Source organism: Numida meleagris, chromosome 3, assembly GCF_002078875.1.
Source record: "Numida meleagris isolate 19003 breed g44 Domestic line chromosome 3, NumMel1.0, whole genome shotgun sequence".
NCBI classification, from domain to species: domain Eukaryota; kingdom Metazoa; phylum Chordata; class Aves; order Galliformes; family Numididae; genus Numida; species Numida meleagris.
Window position 1 is genome coordinate 93,551,662 of NC_034411.1, and position 25,058 is coordinate 93,576,719.

General features: G+C 36.4%; 1 protein-coding gene across 2 annotated transcripts in view; it reads right to left on the reverse strand.

Annotated features, from left to right (window-relative positions):
* PXDN (peroxidasin) overlaps window positions 12,101-25,058 on the reverse strand; it is an 80,472-nt gene continuing 67,514 nt past the window's right edge. For both annotated transcript variants that reach the window (XM_021391540.1, XM_021391538.1), the window contains 4 exons: window positions 20,928-21,048; window positions 18,623-18,755; window positions 17,380-17,493; window positions 12,101-16,850 (listed from right to left, as the gene is read on the reverse strand). In XM_021391540.1, the coding sequence (XP_021247215.1) occupies window positions 16,728-16,850; window positions 17,380-17,493; window positions 18,623-18,755; window positions 20,928-21,048 (491 nt within the window). In that variant the 3' untranslated portion in view covers window positions 12,101-16,727. The remainder of the gene's footprint in view (window positions 16,851-17,379; window positions 17,494-18,622; window positions 18,756-20,927; window positions 21,049-25,058) is intronic.

Sequence of the window (25,058 nt, forward strand, 5' to 3'; positions counted from 1 at the left end):
AAGAAGAGAAAGGGCAAGGTCTCTGGAATAAATGATCTCACTATTAAATGGTATGAGGTCTGCAAAAATACAGAACATCCAGGGATAGGGTCTCAGTTCAGGTACTCAAGAGAAGGGCTGCTTTTCACTCCTCTGTGTGCTGAGGGTGAGCCTTAAGGAGGTTGTTCAAAGGTAGAATGAAGACCATTGCTCTCCCCTGCCACACACTTCATGGCGAAAGATAGGAGAGGAACTAATGAAGAATAGAAATATAGTCACAATAAAAAAAAAAAAAGAAGCTGGAAACAGATGCAAGTTATAAACTAAAAACAGTCTAAATAGGGACAGGCTGGCATCAGTTCAAGCTGTGGGACTTAAAATAGAATCACCTTTAAAAAGAATAAAAAAGCCTTGTCTGCATCAATAACTAAAGCCCTACTATACAGTAAAACTTTTGTTTCTCTTCATTTCTTTTCTGTTTCCTCTGTTTTCTCATGCATGTTGTCATTTCCCTTAGGTCCTATCTTTTGTAGATAATTTTCCTCGTGCTCAGAAAGGTATTACTCAGATTTCTTAAGAAAAACTTTCAAATTATACTAATGATGAATGGTGTCATTCTGGATCTTTGACAAGAGGTCCAATTTTTAAATACTAGATGAATGCAAAATAATTGTTTGATATAATCATTTCACAGTACTACAGATGAAAATAATAAGGCAATTAAAAGCATAGAAACTTTGAAAGAGATAAAAATGCCTGAACACTGGCATTTATAAGGGTGAAGAAAAAGAAATATACAAAAATGTTGTTACCACTATAAAATAGCCTAGTATCTCTAAGGGGAATATTTTTTGCTATTTAAATGGGGATAAAACGTTGCTGAAAATTCATTTTTTTTTTATAAAATTCCCTGCCAAAGAAAACATGAATGATGTTTGCTATGATCCAGGTAGAAAAAAAAAGCTAAAATATCCTCACGAGATCACAGTGATTTCCCAGGACCTCCTTGAAAATATGAAGTATGCCACAAGGGAATTTTCCTGATGAAATAATGTATAAATAGATTCAATAACGTAAGCAAGGGACTTACCTCTCGCAGAGGGGATCTGCTTTGACTTATTGAGAGCTTACTCTCTCCTCATGTATTTTTTGCTGACAAGTTAAATCAATGGGTACTACAACTCAAATCACCAGAGAAGAGTAAAACCTGGGACTGGTAAGTCATTACCTCATTTGCAGTCATAGATCTGGGGCTGCCAGAAACCACCTCTGTCCCTTCTTGGCTCAGGACAGGACATTGTGCAACCTATCTGTCCACCCTGTTGCCTTCTTACCTCTTTACACATATACATACACATACAGAAAATCCAGCTACAACTAGCTAGTTCAGAGAAGGTAATTTGTTCCAAGCTGTTACATTTCTCAAGTGAATATCAGGTGAATTCATAATTGTGGGAACTCTTGAAACACTTCCAGCTTTATACAACGTGTTTGTTTTAGGACTCTGGTGACATCTGTAATGTGTGGGTCTGCTGAGATTTGGAACAGACACATTATTTTCCTCAGCCACCTGGAAGAGAGTAAAATATTGAGAAAAGCTGGTTTTTAAGGACTCCCTGGTGTACACAAACTGGTCTAGTATATAAGAGAAAATATATCTGATTTTTTTTTTCAACTGTAAAACAAACAGTTAAACATATAATTTCTGCTTTCTCTCGAGGAAATAAAAATGTCAGGAGACTTGCAAGGCTTAAAATTAACACACAGTAGCTTGCTCAGTGTTCTGTTTTGGAGGTACATTAATGATTTGGGAATGTGTTTTTCAGACCTACTCTGCAATAGAGAAACTGAAGAGAGCAAAACCTCAAACCTGTATGAAATTCAGTGTAAACTGAACAGCTTTAGCAGGAGTTAGAGGAAATTCAGGAGGCTATTTAAGTCCTTAAATAATTTTACAGGGGAAAAGATACACTTGAAGTATACGCTTGAGGCTGAGAGCAAAATATCCCTGTAAATTTTGCCAGTGACAACCCAGAGAATGGATTTTATCCACTCAGAGGGATGCCCAGCAAAAAGAGACAAACTATATCATATATACAAAGAACGCCAGCCATATCATTTGCTGAAGTCTTCCTTTGCTTCCCCTCTATATAGTTGAATGTGGCCAAATAGTTTACATTCCCCATTTCCTTTTGAAAGACTTGCATCTGTAAACATGTGTCCAGGACCCCTGAGCCTGTGAGCAGACTGAGTGGACTTCTCCTACCCTGGGAGAACTGGAGCTGCAGGAGGTTCACAGCTCAATGTGCTGCTCTGCTCAGACAGAGCTATAGGGCCTCCGAGGATCAGTGGTGGCCTCCACGAGAAGTGCCAAAGTTGCCTCAAGATGGAGATTCTCAAGTGTAGCTGTCATTTAGCAGTGACTGAGCACAATGAGTCCTCCTAAGTGCAGAAGCCATGAGCTGTTACAGGCCAAGTTACAGAATGCGTTTATTCAGTTCAAGCCTTTAAAGAACCCTTTTGATGTCTCTCTATTCTGCCCATGCTGTAGCATATATTAAAGACATGCCTAATTCCTTTGTTTCTTTCCTTTTATTCCTCTGTCTTGGAGTAAATCTTCATGATTAAAGAACAGGACTTTTGTGGGACTTTCAGTCTCATGAACACAACCCCAGAGAAGTGGAGACATACGCACCAATAACTTTTTTATTGTTCAAGAAAATTGTCCCACTCTATTGAATTTGAGACTACAAGAATTGAGCCTGCAGGCTAACCTAACTTTTCCTTTTGCATTAACAAGCTATTAAAAGCCAAGAATCCCCAGAATAAAAGATTAACAATGAGATTAGAAGAGCTGTTTGAGCAAATGACTGCTCTTGGCTTTCTATTCTGTTACTGAAAACAAAAAACACAATCTTTTCACTTTTTTTCTAGGTGACTTAAGGATTTCCCAGGTGGTCAAGGAGGTCATATTTATTCTTAGGTTATATTTATTCTTAGGTTTTTAAAATGCCTTCAAAGCTGACCAGATCTTTCCCACATTAAGAAATAAAAGGTATTGCTTTGAACTTACTTCATGAGCTGACCTGAAATGTCATCACTGTTAGGTGAATGAGATAAGGTGTTTGTGAAATACTGTTGGGAATAGGGAAGAGTAGTATGTGCAGAAAAAAAGCACAGGTCAAAGGCAAAAGATTTTGACCAAGTTACACATATTTCATCATCAAATGTAAAAACTACTTGCCTCATCAAACATCTTGAAAATTATGTATTTGGATAGATAACGTTCCAAAAGAGAGAACCATCTGACCAGTTGTTCTTGTGGGCTTTACAATCCTGAATCACAGCACTTCTTTATACACTGTATCTCAGCTCCAAGGCATATACACAGGGATTTTCAGAGAATTAAGCTGTAGTAATATGCCTTCCACTGAAATTATTTTTTTGCATTCTTTGGAACTATGAAATCTCAGAGAAAACAGTCTGCCTCTGTTTTCAAGGGAATATAAAATTTAGCTGAAGTTTTCTCTTGTATCTGCATATTAAAGCCCAAAATGTAATGATTAAAATACAATTTTGTAACAAAGTTTTATGTGTCACTACTAAAATCTGTGCATTGTTCCTGCATGTTTCCATTGCATAAGACCAACTCTTTGCCACAGTCAGTTCATCTCTGAAATACTGTGACATTTATGTGACAAGTGTGGTGTAAAGGGATCAGTGTAAGACATGCAGCTGCTAATTCTTAGAAAAGAATTAAACTGAATTAAATGTTTTGTTTTCAAGCCTACCCTCTGAAAAATAAGCTAGAAATCCTAAGAAAATAAAATATGGAATATAATCCCTTCTTGACCCTCAAAATCAAATTTTCATTATCTACCAGCGTATAATTAGCTACATCTGCAAAACTGCATTGCTGCATTTGAAAACCCCAAAGGTCCCAGTACAACTTCTAACAGATGTATTGCAGCTCTTACACAAAGAGGTACAATGGTTCGATCAGCTCTTCAGCCCGCTAACCACAAGAAATACATCGTTATACAACCAACATCTGGTGATGATATCATGTCCCAGATTGTTTTTCAGCATCTTACACGAACCTAGGACTAGGTCTGGCTGTGAAGCTCAGCAGAGAATTGTGCTACAGTTCACTTCTTTTGCCTTTTCAGAAATGCTATGAAACATTTCACTGAAATGATAATGTATTTACGAAGTCTGTTATTTAGTGACCCATTTGTCATTCTTGTAACATGGAAATAATCCAGGTGTCAGGTTTACAGGAAATGTCTGCTTATGTTAGACTCAAAATTGCTCTGCTGGGGCTTGTTGACATGCTTGATTCTTCCAACTAAATCCAACGTGGAGCCAAAGTGGGAGTGATGTGAGCAGACTGGGATAAAAGCTAACAGGAATAGGAGGATTAAGATGAGAAGGATGCAAGGAGGGGGAAAAGAACAAGCAACCAAGGTGGCTGTGTAGATAAGGTTGCACTGGAGAAGTGTCAGCAGAGCATAGGAACCTGCAGGGTTTGTAGCTGTTTGAAAAAAATTTCACTTGAATTTTGATGGCAGTTCATATACCAAGCACCTCTTAATCATTAGCGATTAATAGGTGGTTCTGGAGAAAAGGGATTAGTATGGTAGGAATTAAGTCATAACATTTATTTAAAACTATCTCTTCATTAGAATATGTTGAATTTTCCTTTTATATTTTTCCTTGTAACAGTGATATGAGTAGATCACCCTCCATTTCACACGCTACATACAAACAGAGATAGCTGAAGTAGAAGTTACATAGAACTGGGGTCTTCAAGTGGCTCGGGTAATTGCCAGTTATTGCTAGAGCTGAGAGCATGCAGGATCTTTTCAAACAATGCACAACGGTTTGCAGGCATGGAGGTTGACATTCATCATTGTGACACCATTGCAATCCCTTGGAATCAGCTGCATGGCAGCATCACTGCGTACAATCAGCTGCTCACAATCAGCTGCTAGCGTAGCCTAACTTTGGTATCAAGACATTATGAAGACATAGCAGGATCTTGCCATTATTTTTTTCTGTGTTCATTCCCTGAGCATTTAATGTTAGACAACACCTGGTTCTCAGCCTGTTAAGTACTCCTCTGCTACTTTACAAGTAATCAAATTACTATAATAGCACTAAAAAAAATAAAGCCTCAGCAGAGTTTTAAATTAAGTGTTAGCAAGTAGCTGAAAATTAGCAGTAGTGTGTCTTTTCTCAGTTATGTATGAAGGAAAAGGTGAATTCACAGAAGTGATGGTTTTAAAAGGGTGACAAAAGTGCGTGCTCACTGTCGGTCCTTGGAACAAGGAATGGTACTTTGGATTCTGTTGCAAATGTAATATAAATCCGTGCAGGGGTGATATTTAATAAAAAATCTTATCCTTGGTGTGTCTCTTCAGGTTAGTGTAGGTTGCTAATTGTTCAGCATATTGTTTTTCATACATCTCATCTTCAGTTTCTTAGTTCTCATTATGAATGATATCAAGCTTAACATCCAACACTTATATTTCAGATATTTTTTGCTTAACTTTTGTACCTGAAAGATCAATATTTTTAAGGTAGTTCTTTTACTTTAAGAGCCTTATTTTTGAACATTATCAAGAAAATTAATCATCCGGTGTAATTATTTCTTCAGTGTCCCAGAACCTTCACACTTGCAGTTTGGACCACTAATTTACCCACAGGCCAAAAAGTCAGAGAACACTATGACTCTTTAAACTGAGCATAAACGAGTGTAACTATACCACAGATGATTCTATTCAACATCATTAGCAATCTAGACGGTTGGACAGAGAGCAACCTCAGCAAGTTTGTAGATGACACAGGGCAGGAAGGAGTGGCAAACTCACCAGAGGGCTGTGCTGCCATCCAGGGGGACCTTGACAGACAGGAGAGGTGGGCTCTTGAGAATCTCATGAAGTTCAGCAAGGGGAAGTGCAGAGTCCTGAACTTGGGGAGGAAAAAATTCAGGCACCAGGACATGATGGGGGCACCCAGATGAAAAGCAGCTCTGCAAAAAAAGGACCTGGGGACCTTGGTGGACACCAAGCTGAAAATGGTTTTCTTGTCGCTAAGAAAGTTAACAGTACTTGTGGCTGCATTAGGAATAAGTATTGCCATCTGATTGAGGGAAGTGATCCTTCCCCTCTGATAAGTATTGGTGAGGCCACACCTGGAGTGCTGAGTCCAGTTCTAGGCTCCTCAGAATAAGAGAGACATGGAGCTGTGGAGGGCCACAAAGATGATGAAGGGCCTGGAGCATCTATCTTATGAGGAATGGCTGCAAGAGCTGGGACTGCTCATTCTGGAGAAGAGAAGGCTGATAAACTAATAAAGTTGAACTGATAAAGCTCAACTGCTTTGTTATATCTTTGCTAAACTTTTAATAGGGAAATCTCTAATTCTCTCTCTTGAACAGAATTAAAGCTATTAAACTTCTGGGAGAAAAAAAAATGTAGTTCATTCCTATGAAGATATATTTATCTTCACTCAAAAGTATTTTAATTCAGCAACAAAATGATTTATAATGTCTCTCATCTAGCTCTTTATCTGATGCATGTATAAGGGAGGGCATCTCTGTGACTTTACGATGATACTCGTAATGCAGAGTTTAGGAAAAATAAACTCTGCTGGGAAAGATTGGACGCTGCATAACTCCAGAAGTTCTATTGTATTGAGAAAGTGAAAGCATGTCTGTTCTGATTACATACCTGCCTGGGAAAACCTAAGGATGAAAACAGGCTGCTAAGTTAACGTAATGGTTTTGTGATTTTTTGTTGTCAGTATTCCACATCATAACACCATGTAAAGCACTGGCAGTTAAAGAGTTAATGTCCTGGTTTCTGCGGACTGCCTTTTTTCGGTGTTTTGGCTCTCCGAGGGGGAGGGGAGGAACTGCACTCCCCAGGGGTCTTTGCATCTGGAGGGGCTAGTGCAGCCGCTTGGTAGACCTGGGGTTTGCTCTCTTCGTATGCAGCGGTGAAGCACATGGTCACCTTGCAGCTTATGGAATAAGAATCTCAGCTTTGAACTCTCTGATTTAATGGCCTCAATTTTGAAATCATATTTAGTAAATTAACGTTCCTCCTCAGATGGTCGCCACTGTTTTATTTTAGACCCATCTACGGTTTTCCTACCCTTCCCCTTTTCCCTTTGTTTTCCCCAGGGCGTGTGTCCGCGGGTCTCCTGCCGCATTAGCCACCGGACCGCTCCGGGCTGGCCCCTAAACCGCTGACACTTTTTTTTTTTCCCTCCTTTCTCGCATTTCCGGGCCTGTGGGCCTGCAGTCCCCCTGTCACGGACACAGATCCATAGATAACGCCATGACAGTTAGGCCAGATGAATTCAGGCCTAAGGTTGTCTTAAAAAAAAAAAAAAAAGTACTTCTGGTGAAAGTTGAAGATTCATCCAACACCTCAGAAAGTTAAACTGATGAAAACTTAGCTCCATCTGCTAACAGTGCCAATGTGCTAAGCACATTTTGTCAGAAAACAATTTTAATTTCACTAGGGCTCAGGGAGATTATGGGATGTTCTGTGATTATTTTCAAGTTATATTAATCTTTGTTTTTCATTTTAATTTGGGTGAATAACATGAGATTCAAGTGATTTGAAGATTTTAAGGGTCTAGGCTATCTGACAGGAATGAGACATGCATGAATATATATGATCGCACTGCTACTAATTCTCCATGTGCCTCATTCTGTGTACTTGAAGGAAAAAAAGGAGTCAGTATCACTTGTAACCCTCAATATCCCCTGCAGAGCAGCTGGTGGGAAATTACAGGCACCACAGTGGCATTATCAGCCACTGTTAGACCTGGAAAAATTCTGATAGGAAATCTCAGACTCAGCTTCCGCTTTTGGTTGTCAGGTTCACTAAAGCATTGTCTTCGTTTGGTCAACCAAATTCATGTTCAAAACGAAGACAATGACAGTAAAAAGGAAAAGCAAACTGGAAACGGAAATAATGCAGAAGGAATCACAGCAGGTTTTCTCTGAAACAAAAAAGATCGTTGGTGAGTTTCAGTAGGCTCTAAAAGATTCCAGAGGCCTCCATTAGGTTTTTTTTTTTTTTTAAACAGATGAGAGACTTAAACATTGAGAGATTAAATGATTTGCCCAGGCATGCTGAAATCTAATCCAAGAATAAAACCATCCTGTTTCTTATCTTGAAGGCCATCCTGGCTTCAATTAAACATTTAAGGCAGACAATATTTAAGAGATGTTTTTCCCTCTTTATGGCTTGGTCTAGAATGATTTTTAGGATCAAGATGACAAAACTATCAATGTAGAATCCAGCATTGCTGGACACAGGAGGGCCAGCAGTTCTGTTAGCCACGTGTCCTCACTATTCATCTAGCAGTCCAGATGGTTTATTTAGAGTCCTTTAGATAAACAGTATTTACAAGTATGTTGCAGCCAAATCCTTTTAAATTCTTCATTTAAAACACCACCCATTTTGATGTGTTTAACAGCAAAAACTCCCCCTCTAAATTCCATTTAACTTCTTGGGCTAACTCAGCCCAAGAAAGAAGAGCCAGATAATTAGAAGAGCTGAAAACCACTCTCTCTTAATCTAGTTTGGATAATTAAATCTACCTCTGACATTTACTTTAAAAATAATTTTAATCTTTGTTACATCATATAGATAAACACAGAAAGTACAGGATATTCTATACAGATTGTAGAGTACTCTTAACAGCTCATTCCAACTTCTCAGTACACAAGTCTGTGCTTCCTTCAGGTCAGATAAACAGAATTTTAATAGAGGAGAGAAAAGCCAATTAGTAAATAAGCAACTAAGATTTGGATCGATATGTAAAGTATTTAGTATCAGATACTGGGAACAACACTCCTAATCAGGATAATGCTGTCATGTTAATATAATTAGTAAAGGAGCACACAATTTAGTAGCACAATAGTAGCAAGTTGTCAGCAAAGCGAAACCCAACCAAACCAATAAAGAAAAAATAAACACAAAATACTCACAATTTTTCAGATATTGAATATCTTATACCATGGTATTCCTTTCAAATAGACTTGATCCTTCTAGCTATTCATCAAATCAGCGTAAATATAAAAGGTGTTATGTGGTCAGATATGCTTCAGTTCTTGATAATAAATAATTTTTTATCCAATTTACTATTTTTGTGCCCTCTGCACTTAATATTCTGTGAAATTTTTATTGAGAACTAAACAGACGAAACTCTGAAGATCACTGTTTTAGGTACAGGGTCACCTGTGTCATGTAAGAGGATGGTATGTGGGCTGTAGTGTCACTGGATAGTGATATATGCATCACTGGAGGAAGTACTTCTTATCCATTGCCAATACCACTGCAAAAGACTACCTCATACAAAAAAACCCAAAATATTTCATAAAAAAAACACGTAATAAAGAAGTATTATATTCAGTAAAAGTTACCTTCCCTCTTACAGATGGAAATCCACATATTCCGTAGAGATGCTTTAACTAATTGGCTCTCAAGTTCACAAGACAAATGGGAAGTATAGCTTCTCTGTCTGATTGCCAGAATTTTTCTCCAATGCCTGAGAGAAAAATGTGTTAATAAAGTAGTGATTCTGTGCATTCTTCCTTGGGGGCCTGTGCCAAGACTGATGTAACAAACTTTGAGAATCTTCACTGAAGTCCAAAACAGGCTGAGATCTGAGATTGTACCTGTTATCTTGACACTGCCAATCTGCCTAGGATGATTTGGTGTCTCTGCTAGGAGGGTGGTGGGTAGTTGTAGAGATCAGAAGGACCAGTGTGATGGAAAAGGTGTTACAAAGAGGTGGAAGGACTGACACAATAGCAAGGCGCAACAAGGGAAGGAAAATAGATTGCTCACCAGGATCAGAAGATTTCGGGTTTGCAAGGAAAGGCTCCCACCAAAGAGGGATCTCCAGAAAGAGATCCTTCCTCAGGGGCAGTCAGCCTTTAAATGAGGCCTAAGAGGGGTGGAGCCAGGCTGGTCACACAGGTGAATTGCCTTCACCTGTGCTCCCAGAGCTGACTGGGTCTTTCATCCAGGTGCTCAGTCAGTGGTTCAGGCCATGACTCAGCAGTTCCCATACAGTAGTTAAAATCCAAATGATTTCCTGAAATCTGGTCTAAACCTCATTAGTTACTTTTAACAGGTACAGAATAGAGTACAGTATACAGACTTGCAGTGTTTCTCATGAAGAAGAAAAACTATTGAGAGTTAACTAACTCCCTTCATTTCCCGTGCAAACAAGCAATTCTCACAAACCCACCAAGACTAGTTCTTACTTACAGTACAAGTCTCAGTGGAGAAACCAAGGCCTGAAAGAACTCAGGTCTTTCTCCACATCTGAACAACTTTCCAGAGCTGCGGTGAAATTCACTGGCACTAGGAAGTTCTCACATCTGTGAACCACAGCTGATCAGTAGGTGAACAAAGAGTTTTATTTTCCAGTGATGCAAATCCAACACTAAAATATGCAAAATTCCTGACCACAGCTATAACTTAATGTAGCCCAAACTCTCAAAATTGTAATATAAACATTGTCCTGTCATATTTTTCTGCTCTTTCACAAGGGCTATTCTTGTTTAAATTTAATTTAAATTAAAAACAGAGCTGCAGGCCATAATATAGACAAGATTTTGGCCTGAAATGGAAAGGAGAAACAAGACTATCTCTAAGAGCACCCAAACTCCACAGCGTGTTTTGGCACTTTGAATCCTGATGCTTGTATCAAAACCTCTCTCTCAAACAATCGCACTTTTAAATGCATTGCAAATAAAGTAAACAGCAGCAGATAGGGAAAAAACAAGAGTGGCTGTGAACAACATCTTTCTCTTGTGAACAATTTCTCACAATAAAAAGAAACAGGATCTCTCTTTTACTTATTCTTCCTTTATTTTCTTTGTCTCTCAACTGTGATCAGTCATAATTGACTGATTATAGTGCAAGGAATGCAAGAGAGGGCTTCACCTGAAGCTGCATCAGAATTACTATAACAGATTAAAAATTATAGATATCCAGACTGTTTTCTAGACTGAGCTCATCCAATCAGTATTACGCAGTTAAATGCAAGATCGTGCACATGGAAATAAAGAATGTGGCTCCTACTTTCAAAATTGCGGCTAGTCTAGTGTGGAAGTCTAGTACTTGGTCACATATGTGGTCAAATTGATTTCAAGTGCCTGGGGATTCTCTATTGTAATCTCACACAGGTGCAGCTTTGATAGATTTTATAGCTGTTCCTATATTCCTAATGAACCATCAGATTCTGCCTGAAAAAAAAAAGAGTACTAGCTGAAATATTTTTTTTTTCTCCCCACTAGAATAAAGTATTATTTCCTTTTCCTTTCTCAGAACTATTTCTGATTACTTTTTGCTTCCTCTGGGTACTTTTTTCATACTTATCTCTATAAAAAGAGACAAAAACCATTTAGTGTGCTCATCCTAGGAATGGCTGAGAGCCAGGTTAACAGCAGACAACATCTCATAAAGATATCAGCAGGTAATGTGATTTACTTTGGCAAAGCAACAACATTTTTAAAACATGCAACCTGTGGGATTGTAAAGCTGTATTACTGAGGGAGGCATCAAAAAGACACAAACACCCTTACTTAATGCAACAACTAGGTTTATTCCTTTATCACAGGAACTTCTGTTATGCTCCATCACTGAGTGTAAAGAAGGATGTTCAGTTCGGAGCTTTTCAGCTAAATACAGCTGTTGAGATTCTTTTGTTACTTGATATATCTGATCCGTACTCAGCTGTGTGTTACCAGGCTGGAAGGCCAAAGCAGAATGAAAGGACCATTCATAACACTGCGGGTGGATAGCAAATATGCTGGGCAGAAAACAAACAGAAAATTATATTGGAGGTGTAGAAGTTTTCCTTGATTTGGCACAGCAGGCTAAGTGTGAAAAAGTGCAAAGAAGAGGAATTACTGCACGAAACGCAGCAGTCAGGATAACTGCAGAAGAACAGCCTGATATCACTAGGAAGTCTGCTTTGAAATACGGTATTAGCAGACAAAAATGCTGCTTTTAGACAACTCAGCATAACCTCCTGCTTAGGTAAGTCATAATGCATAACTGATTACAACATTATTAGTAAATAGTAATTTATAAAACTTTATTAACTTTTTGTTTCCATTCCTCATACTAAGCATTAAGTTTGTTTCCACTGGGAGTCTAATACAAACTGTGTTCAGAGATATGTGTACATGGTCATACTGCTATCTGTTGTTGACATACATATTCCATCTAACAAGCTTTTTGTCACATATCAAATCTCATTTTTTTCTTGTACATAATAAAAATCACAGTAGCGAATTCAGAAACATGCATACAGCTGAACCCCATATGGTAGGTGTGATAAACCATCAAAAGGCAGTAATGTCTTTCCTCTTGATGGTGATTTTATAATTGTATTATCCTGTATGTGTATCATATTCAATCAGTTTCCAGAAGAGTACAACAGAATAATGAATATGCTTAGATACAACTACTCAAGCATATCAGTTTTCGATACCTGATTTTAATTTCCAACACAAAGCTGTCAAACAGTCCCAACACGTATAAACTCTCTCAGTGAAGATTAGTGATTTGGCAAATGCTACAGGAAAAAAATATGAAACTTGTACGGGATTAAAAAGAAAATACAAGGAAAAGGATTTTAGATCATATAATGTCATGCACTATGGCAGCAAAATATTATTTTACAAAACTAAGTTACAGAGTATGGGAGGTCATTCTCTGCAAAGACAACTTTAATCATACTATGGCCAAATGATTCTTAGCTGTAATCAACTAAAAGGAATAACATGGATTTACGTAGAGTATGGCAAGTATATCTGAATCTTTCTCAAAATATATCAGCAGTAGACCAAGAATTTTATTATAACTAACTTAGTTTCTGTTTCTTTGTTTTTTTATTTTTTATTTTTATTTTTTTTTACAATTATTAACAAATATTTTGGCAATTAACTGTTGAACCCTGGAATTTGCCTTATCTAGACAAAACTGTATTTTAAAATCCCAGATGACATAGCCACAAAAGAGTTGTTGGAATTTCTATATTTGAGAACTGTTATGCTTAGAAACTGACTATTTCTGTTAAAAGAAGTATGCATTACCCATGTAAGGTATTAGAAAAATGGAGAAAAAAATAATCTGATTGCCCTAATTTTATTTCTAGGATAGCAACTGAATATTACTTGCCAACTTTCTGGAAGAGCAGCATTCTGGAAAATGCGCAGATGAATTGACTGCAGTTCTGTTTTTCTAGATTTGCCTTATGTAATACTCAAACTATACTGACGCGTAGTCATAGAATCATAGAACATCCTGAGTTGGAATGGGCCCACAAGGACTGAGTCCAGCTCCTGGCTCCACACAGGACCACCCAAAATTCAAACTCTATGACTGAGAGTGTTGTCTAAACACTCTTTGAACTCCAGCAGCCTGGGGCCACGACCTGGGGAGCCTGTTCCATGCCCACCACTCTGGTGAAGAACATTTTCCTAATACCCAACCTGACCCTTCCCTGATGCAGCTCCATGGCAGTCCAGAAGAACTCTTAACTGTACATCTGGGACTCCATCTTTAAGTTCTCCCATTTCACTGTGAGGCTACTATATTAACTGCAATGATACTGTGTCATAAAATCTTTTTACTATATGATGTCCTGAAGACACAGATGAATCTCTGACAAAGGAACCAACCCAGCACCCCAGAGATCCTAATACCTCACCAAAGTATGAGAGTAACTGTTCCTGATTTCAGCAGTAACTTGCATCCTGTGATGGAGTAACAAGATGAGAATAGGAGAATCTCTTGCACAAGATGAGAATAGGAGGCTCCTTTCAGAGCTGCACCAAGCATATGTGGTTTGTGACTTTCCTTACCCTCTCAGCATCCTAATCCCATTCAGTCATTACTTTCACTGAATTACCACCAGGGAGGTGACTTGGAAATGTGGCCCATTTTATTTTAACTGAAAAGCATTCATTATACAGTGCAAACAGTTCTTTGGTAAATTTACTGATTAAAATAAAAACAACAAAGACTTTGTTTAGGTAACATTAAAAAAGAAAATAAATACGTAAAATTTGCAACATATTACAGCAATATTCTCACAGTGGATACTGAGGAAATGGTCATCTAGGCGTTGGCCATTGTTTCAGAAACGTTAAAATCAATGCTGATTCTGCAGAAACTGCAATAAAACTTAATTACTACAATTCATGACTGATTACACTTTAAACTGTGGATAAAGACCTGTTTTTCCTGAATAGTTTATCATTAAATGGATATTGGAAAATAACTCAATATTACACTTAAGCATATCCAGACTCCTAAATCCATTTTATATAGCATATGAATAAACAGTGAACAATGAAGAAAACCTCCCTCTTTATTCTGGAAGCTGGAGAAAACAAACAATCAGATATATGGTACTATTTTATATTGTATAAATGGAAACTCTCTTTTCCTATAAGCAGAAACTTAGAGAAAGTTTATTTAATATAAAACTGGAATAAAAGAAAGTAACTAGTAACCAGCTGAATGTATTACCGATTTGTACAACTGTTTAGACAGTTAAATTATATTTGGGTCAGCTCTGCAATCCTTCCTCTTTGAGGAATTCCTGCTATAGGTCAATGGGAGTTCCATCCAAGTTGAACTTAGAAGATGAGACACGTGGTTTGGACTTCCAACAAAATACCAGAGTATCAAAGAAATACAAGAATGACAGCCTCTAGAAACCATATGATACTCAAACATGCTTGCCACACACAATTTCTATAAGTATTAAAATAGAAAATTACGTAAATCAAAATACCGTATATAAAATCAATTAAAATATTCTCAAAAATATAAATTGCAGTTCCATGTGTACCCTCTACCACGCATCTTTAACACACCACTCATGTACATATTGCTCTTACTTATAGTTTCAAATGAGTTTCTGTAGCAAGCTTCAAAGCTACACCAAAGTTTGAGAGTGCGTTATGGTATCTGATTATCATACTAGAAATTATTAATGCTAGTAATCAGAGAAATTATGTGCCAAAATATTATAGTGGAACTCATATTGCTGTGTTAGGTTACTTATTACACAGGTATTTGATTTACCATGCAGTAATTAACAATTCAGTTTGTTTGCATAATCTGAAACGTTACGATGAGAATGTTTAATTTTGTGCAGTTTTTTTGATTCCCAAAAGTCTGCTCTCTGAATTTGAGCAACAAATTCATAAGTCAGTGAAATGCATAGCAAAAGAATAATTCCATTCTAAAATATTAATCAGTTAGGGAGATAATCAATTGTGAATAAACAAACAAACAAACAAAAAAACCTGTAAAATGAGGTATGATAGTTGTCCTTCACTGAATATAATATATAACTCCTGGTCAAAAATATGCAGTTTGTATTCTAAAAAGTATACGACTTTGAAATGCTAGTGTAGACATATACTCTATAATGTTAAACATTTATTAAATGGGAAATAAAGTCCATTGGCAGACCATTTTAACATGAATAATAAAAATACTGAGGTAAAAATATATATGCATTAGATGAAATTGGAAAAAGAAAAAAAAAACTAAAAAAATCAAATACCGTGTCAGAAAAAGTAGTCAATCCACAATTAATCATGATGCTTGATTTTGATGGTTCTTTTTTTCAACAAACAGTGCCACAATATAATCAGGAACATATGTCTATTGACAATATGTGCAGTGAGTCAGTAGGTATCCTCGTATACAAAATGGCATGTGACATGGTTTCACATTCTTAAAATGGGGCCATGTGTTTTGGTGAACTGATCCAAGATCAAGAGAAGCATGCTTAAAAACTGGACTGGATGGTCATGTTACAATGATTTAAAATAAATGAAACAAAAAAAAAAGTTGCCAAGCAATTACATATGTTTCGACAAAAAGTGATTATGTTCATGTTAAGATCAAATGCTACTGTGTCATGTATGCTTTGCTAAAATGAGGAACACTGTCAATTACACCTGTAATATACATTCAGTTGCTTTTTCTATCTTCCAATTACATTTATCCACATTTCCCTCATATTTCTCGACTAATTTTAGCCTTTTTAGTTTGCAAATACCAATTAATTTTGCTCCTTGAATTAACAAGAGGATGTTGAAAGGTGCACTCTGGTTTTCTTTACTTCATTGGTAGTCCATGCACAGAAGTGACTCAATAGCATGCATACATGTGATGCAGAAATGGATCCTCTAGAGCACTGATGGGTACAGTGAGTGACCTTTTGTTTTCCCATCATTTACGAAGTAATAACAAAGAGCTAAATTTCAAGTCAGACAGGGACTGAAAATGGAGAGTAAACTGTCAACACTGCTAACCACAGATGGGAAAGAAAAGTGCTCATTCTGGAGTAAGTCTGAAGCCCAGTCATTTTGGATACCTAAACTGCCTGACAGTGTTCTTTTTAAAGTAGCACCAGTTTGAATTTGACTAACCTGAGAAGTTTAACACACAATTAAGTCTGACCTGTTTGCTAGTTTCCCTTTCATTAATTTTGCATTGTGATTACCTTCATGGGCAGAAAATACGACGATACATTATGTTATACTGTTAGAGCACCATTAGAATGTTGTAAGTCTTGATTTCTTGCTGTTTTAAGCCTGTAGTTACCTGTTTTTGCCATCAGCAGGCATTGATATGATTTGAAGAGTATGCACCCTAAAATCTATAAAAGAAGATTTATGGCTTCTTTTTATTAATACTTTCTTTGACGCAGACTGGACAGCAATCTCCTTTAGCCTTCACAGGGGCTTCACAGTCAACTGGTGGGCATGACTCCACAAAACAGGTAATCTGACCAATCTGCATCAGGAAAAAAGGAACAAAGCCAGACCATATTAAGCTATGTTTTCCAGACAAGAAATATTGTTTTCACATTATTGATAATAGTGTTCTCATTCATTCTAAGATCTCAGCTGTTACAATTAATTTCATCTAGTTTATAATTGATATTGAGAAGGCTCTTCCTTAATGCAGTATATCATTTTATCTAATGTTCAGGCATGAAACTGGAATGCCAAGCACCTACATATTTCTTCGACTGTAATTCTATAAATTCTCTGTCATGATAAAAGAAAACGAAAATAAGCTATATGAGCTTTTGATTTTCAATGTCCTTAATGGAATTTTTCAAAAGGTCTCTCATTTTTCAGTTAATTGTCAGGGGTAGGGAAATGGAAACAGAATCACATTTTGCACCAAATAATTGAATACCTATAAAAAAAAAAAAGAAGCTATTACCCAGTAATTACCAAGCATAAAACTGGAAATGCTGACTTAGAAGCAGAACTGAATATATTTGCTATCTCAAAATGGATTTCCAAGTACTTACTTTGCATTCACACACAGTACATGGGTCCTTTTTCCAGGTTTCATTGCTGGAATATGATTTACCCTTTTCGTCAGTGCAATCAGTTTTACTGAGGCGTGATTCAAGTTTTTTTATCTGAAAACATTTAAAAAGTTAATAATTCAATAAAAGTAAAGTTTTTCCACATAAGGTATTCTTTCTTTTTTCTTATGCCATGCAGTTCATGATAAATACTTGTCTGGATTTAATTCTGGCTACCTAGTTTTCATAATGCTTAAAAAAATGGAAATATGTAATGCATACTGCCAGCCATTCAAAAAATAAAAATCAAATAATAAATTTGATCTTTCCTACAACTGGAATATACATCTTACAGAGAAGCAAACTATATCTAACATATATATGGAAAGACAAATACAAACTTTCCAAAATGTCTGAGTAAGAAAGAGATAAAAAAAATACCAAAATCTCAATTAAATATGTTAACTTGGATCTTTTACTACTTTATCCATATTTTTTCCTTAATTATGAAAAAAACATTATATATCATAAGTGTTATCTTTCTGGATGTGTGTCTCTTGGGAACAGTAATTAGAAATGCACCATCTTTTGAGAATTTTTATATCCAAAAAAGACAGTAATGCAACAAACTCTTAGCTTGGACTACCATAGTATTCCCATTTTCAAATTAGCAGCATTAGTGAGTGCAACAATGATTAAATTATACCATAAATGATGGAACTAAACTACAGTGTAAATAAATATATGATGCATATTTATAGATTACATAGAAAAGTTGCTCTAGAGGAAATTTCTAGGCAAAATCTTTGGTTTATTTTGGATTTATCTGTTATACATAGTATGTATTTTTGAAACTGAATTTCATTATGGCTAAATTTTTCTGAATAATGTCACACTGTAAAAGTCTGCTTTCAGTAATCCTACTTTTTACTTAGATTCTATATATTTTAGATAGGAAAAAAAGATTTTTTAGCTCCACAGACAAATTTTTAGAGAAAGACTAATCATAGTTTGAAAAGTCAAGAAGATCTAATTTTAGAATATTTCAATATGATTTCAAAAGAACATAGAAATAAAGAATAATAACACACCATGTTCTGTGTTGTTTTTTGTTTGAGATACTATGTGGTGGTTTTTTTTGCTGCAGTGAATGTCTAAATATTAAAAACATAAGAGGAGTGATGTTAGGAAGAATATTATAAATTAAATCTGCAATTAGAAACTATCCATTGTAGGACCTTACCTGGCTTCTCAGGCTTGAAATAGTTTTCTGCATTTCCAAAACAAATTCTTTGAAGTCATTCACTATGGGCATGTTTGCATTTTCATCAGATGCTGAGGTGGCATTACGAAAATATTTACTCTGTTTCACGGAACTGCAATAAATGAACGTCATGTCAGGACATTCATCTAGCTCTTTTATTTAGCTAGATGTTTAGAACACTTAGCAAAAATGTAAAAGAACACCAACCAACAAGTGTGGGCAGTTGGCCATATGAACCTCAACAGTACACCAGACCATCTGGTGCAGAAGACAGCCTCAGGTCAGGTGAGTTATGGATTACTGCTGTCACTAGTGACAGTGAATTCATTCCACTGAGAAGAATAATGTGTGTATTTCATGCAGAGGGAAACACAAAATTTTCATCAGTGACAGTATAGAGCATCACCTTGAATTGATCAGGAAAAGAACCAGGGAAACTCTTGAGCCTAAACATGAAAGCCGACAAAGCTAAAAAAAAAAAGCCTTAAAAACTGTAATTGAAAACATATTCACCTTTCATATTCAGATTCGTAGCTTTTTCCTCTACAGACTTATTAGCAAACAATCTATTTAAAGAAATTTCTTTAAAAAGGAAGAAGCTTCATAAATGAGAATAAATGCTTTTATATATAGACATAGTCTTCTGTCCAATTTAATTTACATTTTAGGTCAATGCTATTTATCATACACAATATCTGGAGTCTTTGTCTATGGCCCTTTCCAGATGATATACACTAAGAGTCACACAACACTAAGTTGTGTTAATCAGCTCCCTTTGTTGATGGGAAAATTGTACATAGTTATCAAAGGAATTGTCTGTAATATATAAGATACTGTTTAGCAAGACTTAAAAAGCAATATACTCAAAACTAGAAAAACACAAATTATTTAGTCACTTATTACATAAATATTTTTCAGTCCATACAAGCCTCCCTATTCTGTTACCATGTCTTCTTCAGAGCTAAGGAATACACAGAAAATGAATAGGCAAAGTACTCTCTTCAGTATTAGGACTCACAATTTATAATCTTTCTGTGTAAATTAAAACAGTATTTATTGGTAAGTGTTCAAGCTACTTAGTTTCCCATACTTTTTAATCTAAATTAAAGAAGAAGAACTCAAAACAACATAGTATGCCAAAATTCAAGTAAACCAGCTGTTATTTTGTAAATGTTTAATTTTCCCCACCTGCTTCTTATAGAAAATGAGAAGAAGAAAAAAAAAAAGAGACAAATATCTTTTCACCATTTAAATTAATTTAAATGTAATTGAAATAAAACAATGAGCACGAGAATTGATAGGAATGATGAAAGAATCTTGTTGCTTTGGTTCTACTGATGCTCTAACTAAAGTATTGTAAATTTACTACATATATTGTAGTTCTAATTAGTACTTGACTACTGCAGATCTTTGAATTTCATCTCTGAAACAGTGAAACAGCTTATTAACAAGAACAAGATGCTTCTCAGATATGTGTTTATCTTTCCTTGCTTTCCTTGCCTTGAGTGGGTAGACTCCGGAACAATATGAACCAATGTTCTTTTAAGTCAAGCAGATAATTTTATTTGCTAAAAGAACACACTATATGGAAACAGCAAAGGATGTTTAGTTAAGGAAGAGAGAGAGTGTGAAGGATCTGCAGTTATATTCTTTACAAAATATCACAAAAAAAAGGTTGCTCTGAGCAGAATTCATTTCCTTGCACTAATTCATAGATAAGTTTTGATTGCCTGGAAACTGTAGGGACACGTGAAGATTATTTCTTACTGACATTGAGACCTACTTCCTTTCTGAAGTATTTTGAGGATTATGGGGTTATACACAACACTGTCTCTCTGTAAAACCTCTGTCCTCCCATGCCCTGCTCTACCATTGCCACACATATTTTTGTGTTATCAGCACTTGGTTTCTTCCTATTTCTACAGGCGAACCTGGCAGCTCTGAGAAGGAAGTCATTTAGTTTGGTTCCTGCGGGCACAGCAGGGCTGTGGGATTCCAAATCCCCCAAATTGCCCTTCATTACTGACTAATTTTCCTGAAAAGCAGAGGAAGAACAGAAGTACTATACTGTGTTGCACACAAAGGGTCTTACACAAATTTGAGTGTGAAAAGAAGTGATTTACTGTTATGGCTACGCAGAAGTGTCAGAATGAAATATATCAGTGAAAAACTTGAGAAAGCAGAGACTGGAAAAAAGGGTGGTATGCACTTAGAAAGGAATCCTTCAGTTTCATTCTCTTTTGAAAATGCTTTTTCATACCTCTTTAAAAGAAAAAAATCTCACCTTGCTGTTTTGGACATCTTCATTTTCTTCAAAGGCTTGTCCTCCTGAAAGCTGTAATCAAGAGAACGTCTTCCCCGAAAGTGATATGAAAATGCATTAAACTGTCCTCTAGTTCTACAGTCTGAAATTAGACAAGAAATTATCCATTACAAACTACACTATCAGCAGTTGTAATATTAATACATTTTCACAGTATCTTCTGAATCATATACACTGACCCTTGTGGAATCAGCTTGAATGCAGCTGAATACCTCTGAGGGATACAGTACTTAAGTCAGCTGGATGCAGAGAATTTGATTATTCACAGACCAGCTTTTTGGTCTGAAATAAATAAATAAATGCATAAATATTTTCTTTGCAAGTATATCAGTACTGCTTTAAATACCCTCTTCATATCCAAAAATTCCACTCTTTGGCTTTTAACTGTTTTCTTATTGGAATGAGGTAGTTACATATGGAGGAAGCAGTAACAGAAAAAGAAAAGCGATGTTTCCTCATCTATTCTAAGTTTGTTATTTTTGGCATTTGAAAGATGCTAAATCCTGGAGAACATTTGTGGACTCCTTACTGGTCAAACAGTTGTATGTTTGGACAGAGGGCTTTCTTAAGGGATTTGAAAGTATCACCAGTCACTCGGACACTAAGACATTTTCTATGCTATAGTAGAAGTGTCAAGCCTGAGAACAATCATAAAAGAAATCTTCTCATAAGATCCAGAGAGGATGACTTCACAGGATGAAGAATGTCTTTCCAATTCACATTGCTTAGCCTTCCAAAAACTGTGAATATTTGGAAAGAGTCCCATACAGAAAAGAAAAAGAAAACAAAACAAAACTGGAAAAGAATTAGAAAATGAAGTTTTCTCATTTCTGTTCACAGAAGTTTTAAAAATAAACAGTTGTCATGGGTCAGGCTGTTGCACAAACCAAAAGCATGTTCAACTCTTAGAAGAAGAGAGTTTGCTAAGAAGAGCTGAAAAATGGGATCCATGGATCTATTATCCCAGTTAAGTCTGGTATTAGCAGAATGAACCATGACAGCAACTGAACAGGGGAAGAAGTCATTTTCCTTGATATTTCTCTTAACTTGCACCACAACAACTCTATTAAAAGGGTAGTAACATTTTAGAAATATTTGTTTTAGATTTTGCAGTACCTAGAGAACAAATACCTAAAGCATTAACACAAATTATTGCACAAGTTCCAAGTTAAGAGTCAAAAAAAACAACCATAAAAAACAATGTTCAACTAAGCAACCTGAGAAACAAATGGAATGTTCTCGCTCCCTGTAAACTGAGTAAATAATATACTGATTGCTCTGTGTTTATACAATAAGTATCTTGGATTATTTTTATTTGTATTGGACCTTAAGTAAGACTATTATTATTATCGCGTTACAAATAATAATAAAAAATTATCCGTGGTTTAATATCAATTAAGACAGAGAAAAACAATTGACAAAAAGAAATCCTGATAAATAATTAATTCAATGAGTAATAAATAATTTAATATTTAAATATAATTCTAGGATCTTTTCAATTTTCAATTTGAAAGCAATACCTACAGATCATTCTCGAACCGTTTTCCACTCAGTTCTACTTCCCTTTTCCTTCCTTGCAGCTTGTCCCCCTTTTTGAGTAAATTTATTCCCTTTCTCCTATAATTACAGCAGCACCAAAGAACTAGATGATATCTACTGCCAACATATTGTTCATTCTTCTTGTGTGTTCTGTTGTTTCTCACGCCATCTTCTTGCTGCTCACTCAGAAACTAAGCTCTTTCAGATGGGAACAGAGTGCTGTGTCTGTAAGATGCTGGGAATGAAGGCATATTTGATCACCCTTAGATACTTCTATATTTAGTATGGTCAGAAAAGAAGTCTCATGTTGAAGGGTCACTGGACAAAGGATTAGTTTTTGTCAGAGGAAACTTTTCCTTAAAGCAATCTTTTGCTTAAAGTTTTTCTGCATCCCATGGAAATGTTAGTTTCTCTTGAAAACAATTTCTGAAAGGATTTTCTACTCTTCTTCTCTTTCAGTACTAACAGCTAAAGTCATCTTCTGTACTACAGAGTTTTCTTCAGCTTAACAGCACAATGGCCCATTGTGTTTTTTTAACCCTATGCTGGTGCTTCAAATCAAAGCACTGAAATCCTGGGAAGGTTTTTATAACCTTAGACTGGTAAATATAAGAACCATATGTTAGTGGCAGCTTCAAGTACACAGACCTTACATTTCTGTAGTTTTTAAAGGTGCCAGCTTTTCAAAGGAATGACTCTACTTCCTAGTTCCAGTTTCAGCCATAAGGGAGAAGACTATCAGTGCTGAGAATTGCAGGACAGAATGCTCTCGCTTTCAGAAAGCTCTAACCAAGAGGCTTGTATATATACCTGTATATACATGTGTTTGTATAGATGTATATCTATATATAAAGAATATGAATGAAGAATACCTTGCAAATAATAGCACATGAGAATAATCAGCCTAAACTTCTGCTTTTTTTTTTTTTACATTCTACTTGAACTTTCCCCAAATTAGCTATACCTATTTGAATTCATTTTCTGTGAAAAAAGCTGAATGTTTAAAAGCAACCGAATACTCTTTTTCTCTTCAGATAACATTTTCTTCCAGAAGCTGGTTATTATCATATGGCAAATGTCAAGATAATTCATCAGTACGTGATAGCCACATACGTATCTTCAGAAAGTGCCCTGCTTCCCACAAGGTTATAAAATTGCACCTACAACATAAATTGCATAGGAGGAAGAGAAGACATTTAGAAGTATTGAGCCCTCTTAATTCTTAGCAAATCACATTTCAAGATCTGAGTCAAGGTGAATTAATCTGACAATAGATTAAAAACAACCTTTAAGATTAAGGAAATGTGAAGAAAACGAACATCTAATGCAACTATTGCTTCTATTTGATTATACTTCAATTCTCTGAGATTTAAAGGGATGAATTATATTGTCGTTATTATAAGCATTTGTATAAATGTAAGAACTCCCAGTCATGCTAGTGGGACTAGTAAAAAGGATGGAGAAACACTGGAAATGGCCAAAATGGAGTTATATCAGACTGGTGGCCCTAGTGGCTCCATTTTAGGGCCAGTTCTCTTCAACGTTTTCATAAACAACTTGGATGTAGGACTAAGAGGTATTTTGAGTAAGTTTGCTGACAATACTAAGTTGGGAGGAGCTGGCTGTTGTCTCCATTGAGGGTGGAGAGGCTGTGCAGGGAGATGTAGACAAATTAGAGCTGGGCAATCACCAAACACATGAATTTTAACAAGAATAAGTGCTAGATTCTGCACCTGGGAAGGGCCAACCCTGTCTTTACATACAGACTGGTGGGTGAGGTGCTGGAAAGCAGCTCTGCTGAAAGAGATTTGGGGGTCTTGGTCAACAGCAAGCTGAACGTGAGTCAACAGTGTGTCCAGGCAGACAAGAAGACCAACTGTACCTGGAGTGCATCAGGCCCAGCACTGCCAGCCGGGCAACGGGATGGATTGTCCTGCTCTACACAGCACTGATGTGGCCTCACCTTGAGTACAGCGTGCAGTTTTGGGCACCACAGTACAGAAAGGACATAAAACTCTTAAGAGAGTGTCCAGAAGAGGGCTTCAAAGATAGTGAAGAGTCTAGAGGGGAAAATGTATGAGGAGCAGCTGAAGTCCAGCCTAGAGAAGAGGAGACTGAGGGGAGATCACATCTCCATACTTGACCTTGAAGCTCACAGACTAACTCTATTAAAGCCAGAAGCTCGAGACATTGTTGGGAAAACAAATAATGTACAGAACACATGTTAGTATACAACTAATGATAGCCTGAAGACATTCAACAGCATATTCTGTTTTTGTTAACTAAACAGCTTTTGGATGGCCAACAGGTAGCTGAAGGAGAACCATTACGTTCTTGAGGTGGAACAAATCACCAAAGCAAGGCAAATTCTCCCAAGCAGAAAACAGGATTATTTTGAAAGTTATGAAAATTAAAACTATGTACCTGTGGACTACAAATATCAAAGAACAGTCAGAAAAGGCAGTTGGAGACAAAAATTCCAAGGACTAAATGAAAATTTGCAAACTAAGGACCCTAAGAACTGATCAGCCCATTAGACTGTGAAGGTATGAG